Source organism: Carcharhinus amblyrhynchos, chromosome 9, assembly GCF_965287045.1.
Source record: "Carcharhinus amblyrhynchos chromosome 9, sCarAmb.v2.hapA, whole genome shotgun sequence".
NCBI classification, from domain to species: domain Eukaryota; kingdom Metazoa; phylum Chordata; class Chondrichthyes; order Carcharhiniformes; family Carcharhinidae; genus Carcharhinus; species Carcharhinus amblyrhynchos.
Window position 1 is genome coordinate 86,085,711 of NC_137332.1, and position 11,191 is coordinate 86,096,901.

An 11,191-nucleotide genomic window follows, 5' to 3' on the forward strand; every position below is an offset into this window, starting at 1 on the left:
AATTGCCCTTTGTGTCAGGGACACCAGCTACGGTAAATGCATGGGGTTATGGGAATAGGGCCTGGGTGGGATTGTGGTAGTGCAGACCCCAAAGGGCGAATGGCTTTCTGCACTGTAGGATTCTATGATCCTATTTGAAAGGGGTGGGTACTCATCCAGCCAATTACAAGCCAGTTAACATCTACAGTAGGGAAAATCTTAAGAGTTTTCGAGTAACAACAGAATTGGTGCATTTCTGGTTAAAGACAGCACATTTAGAAGCAGTCAGAACAGATTACAAAAGGAGCAAAGTTTGATAAAACTCAATGTTTTGAGGAGCCAAAACAATGGTGGATGTGGCAATATGTTAGATGTAGGTTACTTCAGAAAAGCCTCTGGCAAGGTACCACATACAAATAAGGAACAATAGGTCACTCAGCCCTTTAAGCCTACTCTGCCATTCAATAATGGCTGATTTGACTATAACCTCCCACCTCCCACTACCTCTAGTAATCCTTTACCCCTTTGTTCATCAAAAATCTGTATCTCTGCACTATAGTCTGCATTCCTTCTCTATGTACAGTATGCTTTCTCTGAAAAGTGCGTAAGAAACAATACTTTTCACTGTATAGTAATACATGTGACAATAAGAAATCAAATCGAAAGCCTCAACCTCGAAAACATTCAAAGACTCTGCTTCCACTGCCTTTTGAGGAAGTGAGTTCCAAAGACTCATGACCTTCAGGAAAAAAATAGATCATTCTCTTCCCTGTTTCAAATGGGTGACCCCTTATATTTTTTCAATGACTCCTAGTTCTAGATTCTCCCACAAGAGGAAACATCCTCTCCACACCCACCCTATCAAGGTCCTTCAGGGTCTTATGTTTCAACCATGTTGCCTCTTTCTCTTCTAAACTCCAGCAGATAAAAGCCTAGCTTGTTCAATCTTTCATCATAAGATAACCCACCCATTCCTGTGTCAGTCAAGTAAACCTCCACTGAACCACATTTAAAGTTTTCCTTAAATAAGGAGATCAATACTGTACATAGTACTCTAGATGTCTCACAAATACAGCCGAAACATAACCATCCTATTTTGGTGCTAACGTTTGAGTCTGGATGACCCTTTGATAGCTGACAAAAGGTCATTCAGACTCAAAAAGTTAGCACTATTTTTGCTCCAGAGATGTGTCAGATCTGCCAAGACTTTATCATTTTTTGTTTTTGTTTAATTCCAGCATCCACAGTAATTTGCTTTTATCACCTTAATTTTGTATTCAATTCCTCTTACAATAAACGATAATTCTATTAGCTTTCCTAATTACTTGCCATACTTGTATACAAGCCTTTTGCGATTCACGTACTCGGACAACCAGATCCCTCTGCAACTGCAATCTCGCATTCTTTTTTATTCTTCCTGCCAAAATAGAAATTTCACATTTGCCCACATTATACTCAGTTTGCCACATCTTTGCCCACTCAATACATCCCTTTGGAGCCTCCTGATATCCTCTTCACAACTTACTTTCCTATCTTTCTTTGTGTCATCAGCAAATTTAGCAACCATACCTTCAATCCCTTCATCCAAGTCACTTATACAAAGTGTAAAAAGTTGAGGGCTCAGCACTGATCCCTGTGACACACCACTGGTTTCATCCCACCATGAGCTTTTATTTTGCATTTGATGTGGCACCTTATCAAATGCCTTCTGGAAATTTAAGTACATTACATCCACCAATTCTATGATATCAACAGTATGTGACACCTTCAAAGAACTCCAATAAAATAAACATGATTTCCCTTTCACAAAATCATGTTGACTCTGCCTGATTGTCTTGAAGTTTTTCAAATGCTTTGCTATAGCATCTTTAATAATGGCTTCCAATATTTTCCCAATGACAGATGTTAGAGTAACTTGCGTGCAGATTCCTGCTTTCTGTTTATCTCCATTTTTTAATAAGATACGTTTGCTATTTTCCAAACTAATGGAATCCAGGGAATTTAGAGTATAAAGAGAAGATCAATGACAAGAAACTGAGGGTTATGAAATTATGGATTGCAAACAGAATTAAAATTTGGTTAGAAGGAAAGAAGCAGAGAGGAGCAATGAAGAGCAGTTTCCAGAGTGGTCTGAGATACCCAAGGTAGTGGTGGCTGACAGGGTTCTGTTCTGGGTCCACTTGTTCGGTATCTGTTGATGGGTTTGAGTATCAACTTAAGAGTAATGTTAAAATGTGCACATCATCCAAAATAGGAGGAATAATAGATTCTTTAGAAGATTAAAGGAAACTGCAAGTAAAAATTGAAAGAATAGGGCATAAAATGGCAGATGTTAATCAGTGAAGTAGGTGGTGGTCAATTTTGCTGTATTTAACAGCAGTTACTTTCCTCTGAGTGGGAGCAGACTTAGTGCTGTGGACAGCAGAGGGATTTGATGGGACAGGTTCACAGAAGGAGGACAGAATGTCTGTGGTTAAAGTTGTAAAAAAAAAACCTAATGGAATTCTAGGTTTTATCTCAAGGGATATAGAAAATAAAAGACTTCAATTCGAGTACTGTGTGCAGTACTGGCGGTACATTAGAAGGATACTGAGGCTTTATACAGCCTCACTAAGATGCTGTCAAGTGTGTGGAAATATAAACTTCTAAAAATTGAGACTATGTTAAAAACATAGAGGGCAATATGATAAAAGTGTTTAAAAATGATGAGGGGGGCATTGTGGATAGAATCAGATGTTACAGTCACTGAAGAGGCCAGATATAAAAGATTATAAGCAAGGGGCCACAGATTTAAGATTAAATCCAAGAAACTTAAGATGGGGGGGCAAAATAAATTGTTGCTGTGAAATTCACTTCCTAGAGCTAATGGTTGAACAGAAATAAAGTAAATATTCAAGTTTGGGAGAGGAGGGAAGAGAGGTGGGTAAATATAATTAAAATATCCATCAACAAAAATTCATTGGGAAGGATGGTTACATCTTTGTATAGTTTCCCTCTCTCCACCATGTTAACAACCGGTTGACGTCCAACAAGTTTATTTGGAATCACAAGCTTTCAGAATACTGCTCCTTCATCAGGTGAGTCCAATGCTGGCATCTCCACCTCATGTCCACCATGTTAAAACAATGTCCACTCTCCCATATAATAATCCTATTATTAATATTACTTTGGTTATTATTCCTCTTGTTCTGAGTCTAATGTGTGACACAACTCAATCTATTTGTTCTGAGTATCCTGGTATAATACTGTGCTGTCTAATCACTGCTGGATTCATCCATCTCATTGCTCCTCCAAACCTTGGATCTGGGTATTTCTATCCCTCCTGGCTGAGTTCAATGTAATCTAAATACATTGTAATGTCTGCAGTCCAGAACACTTGGGATCTATGTTAGAATAGCTAACCAGAAGTGTGTGAACAGGAAAACTCCACAAACATTTACCACCAACATTAAGTAGTGATATAATACCATGAAGCAATAATAAATTTTACTTTTTGAAAGAAGGCAGCAGTGGTTAGCACTGCTGCCTCAGTTCCAGGGTCTCGAGTTCAATTCCGGCCTCAGGTCACTTTCTGTGTGGAGTTTGCATGTTCTCCCAGTGTTTGCATGGGTTTCCTCGTGGTGCTCCGGTTTCATCCTTAAGTCCAAAGTTGTGTGGGTTAGTTAGGTTGATTGGCCAGACTAAATTGCTCCTTAGTGTCAGCTGGATTAGCAGGGTAAATACTTGGGGTTACGGGAATAAGACCTGGGTGGGATTTTTGTCGCTGACGCATTGATGGGCCAAATGGTCTCCGTCTACACTGTAGAGATTCTATGATTCTATACTGTATCTTGCATGTTTCTGTCCCCAAAGTGTGATCATAAAATTATGTCAACGATATTGAGGGAATACTTGGGTCTGCTCAAATAATTTCTGGACAACTGATGCTTGTGAAGAACGGCTTTCCGTTCGGGAGATGTTATAGCATACAAAAAAAAACACAAGTTACTAATTTAATCATTCAAACCACAAGACAGGCAGTCGCTCTGACCCAAGTAGCTTTTCGTGATGTGAAGCACTTTTCTCCCTCCTCACCAAACAGACCCATGGTTGTCAGCAGAATAGGAACAAGAGGACAACATTCAGCCCCTTGAGCCTACTCTGCTACCCAGTGATTCCATTTACCTGCCTTGGTTCCATAACACTTAATACCTCACAAACATCCGTCAACCTGAGGTTTAAACTTTTCAATTGGTTTGCAGACTAAACAGCTTTCTTAGAGGGGCAATTCCCGACTTCCACTACCTTGTGTGTAAAGAAAATGCTCCTTGAAATCAATCCTGAAAAGTCCAGATCTAATTTTAAGCCCTTTATTCTGGGTTTAGTTTCTCTCTACCTATCCTACAAACACCTTTAACGTGTTCCTCATCAAGATTTTTGTATTACATATTAAGCTCGTAGCATTTCTGAGACACTAAGTATTGGGTGAGAAAGAAACACGAGTTTGAGAGACAGAGATATTTCCTACCTATGTGCTTCAGTAGAACACACCTTGTCAGAAAGACGTGGGCTTGGCCTGACAATTCATTTGCTCCAAGCTCAATCTGCCACACTCCCCACTTACCCCCAGCTAACCAATTCTTCAGAAGCATTTTTACACTAAAATCAGTCGGTGACTTAATTAGTTTATTCCAGGAATGCTATAAATTATGGAATATTGTGTGTTCTGTACATTTCCCCAATCCATTATTGATAAAAACACTTTCACAAACCCATGCAGAATTGCTTCACTGGACGGTTTATAAGAGGTATATTAGAATACTGCCTTTCAGTCCTCATTAAGGGATATCCCAGGTTGAAAGACACACTCACACTACTCAAACATTATACACACAAATCCACTCGACTATAAATCTACCATCAAACCTGGTCTCACACATTCATTTGGAGTATCCCTAATTCTTTTACATACTACCTATAGTTAAAAACACTTTTTGTCAGTCGTTTACAGAAATGTACAGAACCACAGGGTTTTCCATTCACAGCACAGATATTCCACCACTGAGGAATCTGCTTAAGAACTTCCATTCCAAACCCCTTTACTCTCCTTATCATTTCTTACCCCTTCAACCTGGTTTCTGTTTTGTTCCTTCTAAATACTGACAGCTATGAACTTCAACATGTCTGGGGAAGTGACTGCAGATCTTGCAGAACATGTTTCCTGGGCTGTTCCAGGACAGGTTAAGAAATGAGACCAGGCAATGGCACACAATGGGGAAATGCTTTCTGTTGGATCTAAATATTCAACATTAGCTACCTGGTACAGCCTAGGATTCACCCTTCACTTGCAGCAAGGATCCAATCACTTCCTGCAGTCATACCTTCCTAAGGCAGGGGAAAGTCATGAGGTTAAAGGAGCAACAGTTGCATGTGACTTGGAGCAATGCAGCAACTGGGAGGCTCAATCTTTCTTTCCTGCATAAAAGAACCCTTTCTATAAACAGTTCTAAATCCAAATAAAACAGTCCACACTAAAATAAAAGCAGCCCCCAGGGGTCCCACAGACAGATATCTGTCCCTGGTGCACATTCAATCTGGCCCAGTAGTTGAGACGGAAGCGTGAATCAGTTCGCCTATGGCTTTCGCCTCGTCCTGAGGTGGCGATTCTTCCCCATTCTGTCCCTTGGAGGTGGTCTCTGGTGAAATACTATGCAGCCCCTCCAGCAGCGTGCACCCTGGGTGGTTCTTTTTGAAGTGCTGGTTTAAAATGGCCTGGAACGGAAAGCTCTTGCCACACACATGGCAGTGGAAGGGCTTGTTCCCAGTGTGTTTACGGATATGATACTCCAACTGGTCCTTGCGGGTATACTTTTTCCCACAGATCCGGCACACAAAGGGTGTTATGCCCATGTGCAGCCGCATGTGGCGGTCCAGGCTTCCCTTCTGGTTAAACGACTTGCCACAGTACAGGCATGTCAGCCGAGGGTTGTAGCGGTACCAGCGCTCAGCCACTTCTTGGTCCCGCAGGTATTCTTCATAGCCACTGACGCCAAACAAGGGGGCCTCGTCAGTCTGAAAGGGAATATAAAGTCACATTAGAAGCTGTGAGCAACAGAGTGGCAAACGTAAGGGAAGGGTTAATCAGATTATCTTGAATCTGACAGTATTAGAGTGCTACTGAGCTCTCTACACTAACAATAGTCAGCTTCTTTTAAAGAAAGACAAAATCTCACATCAGGTTTCACAATCTCAAGTTGTCCCAAAGTACACTGCAGCCAATGCCCTCTGGGTGCTTTCTCTCCTTTGTTAATGTAAAAAAACAACGGTGTTGAATCATTGCAATCTGATGGCTTGTTGCTCTCAATGCAGTGGGTTTTTTCCCAAATGTGGGCATCACTGGCTGGGCCAGCATTTATTACCCATCTCGAACTTTCCTCTATTGCCAGGTCAACCATATTGCTGTGAGTCTTGAGTCACATATAGGCCAGACCAAGTAAGGATAGCAGATTTCCCTCTCTAAAGGACATTAGTGAACCCATGGGTTTTCAACTACAATCAATAATGCTTTCATGGTTATCATTAGACTTTTAATTCCAGATTTTTATCAAATTCAAATGTCACCATCTGTCATGGTGGGATTCAAACCCAGGTCCCCAGATCTCACCTTGTTCTCAGGATTACTGGTCCAGTGACAATACCACTATACCACTGCCACCCTAGAGTGTGTTGTAATCCCTATGCCCTGACTGATGTGGGAAGTGATGTGTTTATTGTCCCTTTTACCATGCACCTGCTCAGCCAGTCCCATTTTAATTTGCTCGCTTTGGAGAAAATAAATTTGTTTGTTCAATATTAAATTCTACTTTATTATTAAAATGAACCCCGTTGCTTGTCCGTCCAGCTTTGGTCTCCCATGATGACAGTCGGCCCTTTTAATCCATTTCCGGACCGGCCAAGGCCTCTATACAGCCACTGGGGTTGCCAAGACTAACCGGGTTGCAGCTGTGGTGCAGTCCAAATAAGACTCACATTGTTCAGCAGTATCCATTCGCTAAACTTGAAGGTGGGATTAAAGAACGTAATCTAGCCACTGACAAAGCTCTGTGACTATACACCCAAAATAAGTAACTACAGTGCAGTTGTGATATATCAAGTTTATTTGGGAAATAGGCTAATCCAAGTGGAGAAACCATTGTCCGTGAAGAATGTATAAATTTCTCCGACTAACTTTCTACTAGAGATTACATCTTCAGACACTTACAAAAAGGAGATTCAAGACATTTGCACTTCCATTAATTTGTTGTATCTTAGCTTGTGTATATGATTTTGTATGTAAATAAATCCTATCAAGTAATTTAACCTGAGGGCATTCGCCTAATGATAAGTTATTCTCCTCTTCAAAGGCCATGAGAAAGATAGTAAGGCATCCCACGTATAACGTAATAAGTGATTTACCCTGATCAAAAGTTGTTACACATGGTGTATGAAGACGTATAGGCTAGTGATTAAAGATAGGGTTTTCAATCAAGGTCCATTTACAGGAACTATAATCTCACAAATGAGTCCAAGATCAGGTATTGTGTAGAAAAAAAGCCAAACTGAAATATACTATCAATGACATAATGGAAAATTTGGCTCAAGTGTTGAAGGTAAATATTTTGCTGGATGTCAGTAAGAAGGATGCAATTAAGTGCCTGTTTTGGGGCGGCTGAACAGCAGGACAAAAATAGAAACAGAAGATGCTGGAAAACCTCAGCAGGTCTGACAGCATCTGTTGAGGGAGAACAGAGAGTTAATGTTTTGAGTGTGCTGTGTGTGTTTTGTGTGGTGGAGGGAGACCCTTCGTTTCGAGTTGGGGGGGAGGAGGGGGGAAGATTGGGGGGGAGGAGGGGGGAAGATTGGGGGGGAGGAGGGGGGAAGATTGGGGGGGAGAGGGGGGAAGATTGGGGGGAGGAGGGGGGAAGATTGGGGGGGAGGAGGGGGGAAGATTGGGGGGGAGGAGGGGGGAAGATTGGGGGGGAGGAGGGGGGAAGATTGGAGGGGAGGAGGGGGGAAGATTGGGGGGGAGGAGGGGGGAAGATTGGGGGGGAGGAGGGGGGAAGATTGGGGGGGAGGAGGGGGGAAGATTGGGGGGGAGGAGGGGGGAAGATTGGGGGGGGAGGAGCGGGGAGATTGGAGGGGAAGGATTGGGGGGGGGAAGGATTGGGGGGGGGGAAAGGATTGGGGGGGGGGGAAGGATTGGGGGGGGGGGGAAGGAAGGATTGGGGGGGGGGGAAGGATTGGGGGGGGGGGGGAAGGATTGGGGGGGGGGGAAGGATTGGGGGGGAGGGAAGGATTGGGGGGGAGGGAAGGATTGGGGGGGAGGGAAGGATTGGGGGGAGGGAAGGATTGGGGGGAGGGAAGGATTGGGGGGGAGGGAAGGATTGGGGGGGAGGGAAGGATTGGGGGGGAGGGAAGGATTGGGGGGAGGGAAGGATTGGGGGGGAGGGAAGGATTGGGGGGGAGGGAAGGATTGGGGGGGAGGGAAGGATTGGGGGGAGGGAAGGATTGGGGGGGAGGGAAGGATTGGGGGGGAGGGAAGGATTGGGGGGGAGGGAAGGATTGGGGGGGAGGGAAGGATTGGGGGGGAGGGGAAGGATTGGGGGGGAGGGAAGGATTGGGGGGAGGGAAGGATTGGGGGGGAGGGAAGGATTGGGGGGGAGGGAAGGATGGGGGGGAGGGAGAAGATGGGGGGGGAGGAGGAAGATGGGGGGGAGGAGAAGATGGGGGGGAGGAGAAGATGGGGGGGGAGGAGAAGATGGGGGGGGAGGAGAAGATGGGGGGGGAGGAGAAGATGGGGGGGAGGAGAAGATGGGGGGGGAGGGAAGATGGGGGGGGAGGAGAAGATGGGGGGGAGGAGAAGATGGGGGGGGAGGAGAGATGGGGGGGAGGAGATTTACCATCAGCTATTTACCATTTATATAGATGATCTGGAGGAGGGAACCGAGTGTAGGGTGTCGAAATTTGCTGATGACACCAAGATTGGGGGAAAGGCAAATTGTGCGGAGGGTGTGGAGAGTCTGCAGAAGGATCTAGATAGGCTGGGCGAATGGGCCAGGAAATGGCAAATGGAATTTAATGTTGGCAAGTGTGAGGTGTCCACTTTGGTAGGAAGAATGGTAGGAAGGACTATTACTTACGTGGCGAACAACTGCAGCAGGCGACGGTGCAGAGGGACCTCGGGGTCCTTGTGCATGAGTCGCAAAAACCCAGCCTGCAAGTGCAGCAGGTGGTCAGGAAGGCGAATGGGATGCTGGCCTTCATAGCGAGGGGGATTGAATATAAAAGTAGGGAGGTCTTGCTGCAGCTGTATAGGGCATTGGTGAGGCCGCAGCTGGAGTACTGTGTGCAGTTTTGGGCGCCGCACCTGCGCAAGGATATTTTGGCCCTGGAGGGAGTGCAGAGGAGGTTTACTAGGCTGATACCGGAGTTGAGGGGGTTGAGCTATGAGGAGAGGCTGAATAAACTAGGCTTGTACTCGTTAGAGTTTAGAAGAATGAGGGGAGATCTCATTGAGACGTATAAGATGATGAATGGGATGGATAGGATAGAGGTGGAAAGACTCTTCCCGCTCAAAAAAGACAGTAGGACTAGGGGGCACAGCCTCAAGATAAAGGGGGGGCGGTTCAGAACGGAGTTGAGGAGGAACTTCTTCACTCAAAGGGTGGTGAATCTCTGGAATTCTCTGCCCGTTGAAGTGGTGGAGGCTGCCTCGCTAAATATTTTTAAGAAGCGGGTTGATGGGTTTTTGATAAGTGAGGGGATTAAGGGTTATGGGGAGAGGGCGGGAAAGTGGAACTGAGCCACGACAGATCAGCCATGATCTTATTGAATGGCGGGGCAGGCTCGAAGGGCCAGATGGCCTACTCCTGCTCCTATTTCTTATGTTCTTATGTTCTTATGAGATGGGAGGGGGGGGGAGGAGATGGGAGGGGGGGGGGAGGAGATGGGAGGGGGGGGGAGGGAGGAGATGGGGAGGGGGGGGGAGGGAGGAGATGGGAGGGGGGGGGAGGGAGGAGATGGGAGGGGGGGGAGGGAGGAGATGGGAGGGGGGGGGAGGGAGGAGATGGGAGGGGGGGGGGGGAGGGAGGAGATGGGGGGGGGGGGGGGGGAGGGAGGAGAGGGGGGGGGGGAGGGAGGAGATGGGGGGGGGGGGAGGGAGGAGATGGGAGGGGGGGGGGGAGGGAGGAGATGGGAGGGGGGGGAGGGAGGAGATGGGAGGGGGGGAGGGAGGAGATGGGAGGGGGGGGGAGGGAGGAGATGGGAGGGGGGGGGAGGGAGGAGATGGGAGGGGGGGGGAGGGAGGAGATGGGAGGGGGGGGGAGGGAGGAGATGGGGAGGGGGGGGGAGGGAGGAGATGGGAGGGGGGGGAGGGAGGAGATGGGAGGGGAGGGAGGAGATGGGAGGGGGGGGGAGGGAGGAGATGGGAGGGGGGGGAGGGAGGAGATGGGAGGGGGGGGGAGGGAGGAGATGGGAGGGGGGGGGAGGGAGGAGATGGGAGGGGGGGGAGGAGGAGATGGGAGGGGGGGAGGGAGGAGATGGGAGGGGGGGGGAGGGAGGAGATGGGAGGGGGGGGAGGGAGGAGATGGGAGGGGGGGGGAGGGAGGAGATGGGAGGGGGGGGGAGGGAGGAGATGGGGGGGGGGAGGGAGGAGATGGGAGGGGGGGGAGGGAGGAGATGGGAGGGAGGAGATGGGAGGGAGGGGGGAGATGGAGGGAGGGGGGGGAGGGAGGGAGGGAGGAGGGGGGGGAGGGGGAGGGAGGAGGGGGGGGGGAGGGAGGGAGGGGGAAGGTCCCCGCTGGCCAGCCAATGGCAGGCTGTCAGTTTGGGGCCACTGTGCACGCGCAGAGTTCTGCTGGTTTCAGCCTCCCAGGCAGGGATAGGCCCTGCCTCCTGAAATCTAATGACATTCATGCTGGTGGCCTCTGCAATGCAGAGTGTGGGAGATTCTAGTGTGAACTTCCTTTGAAAAAACTAGTATAAATTACTCCAGTTTTCCCATAGGTTCAACACTTAAAATTTTTCTGGAGAATTCCACGTGCTCTCTCCCCCTCCCTCGCCCACACGCGCACATTCCCCCTCCCCTGCCCACATTGCCCCTCCCCCCTCCCTCGCGCACATTCCCCCCCTCCCCCCACCCTCGCGCACATTCCCCCCCCCTCGCCCACGCGCACATTCCCCCTCCCTCCCTCCC

The 11,191-nt window shown here is 47.6% G+C and overlaps 1 protein-coding gene across 1 annotated transcript in view; it reads right to left on the reverse strand.

Moving 5' to 3' along the window:
- Nucleotides 1–4,627: 4,627 nt before the first annotated feature.
- The window catches only part of zbtb37 (zinc finger and BTB domain containing 37), a 27,518-nt gene continuing 20,954 nt past the window's right edge, over nucleotides 4,628–11,191 (reverse strand). Inside the window, exon 5 of the mRNA XM_080196041.1 lies at nucleotides 4,628–6,030. Coding sequence (XP_080052167.1) covers nucleotides 5,548–6,030 — 483 coding nt within the window. The 3' untranslated portion in view covers nucleotides 4,628–5,547. The remainder of the gene's footprint in view (nucleotides 6,031–11,191) is intronic.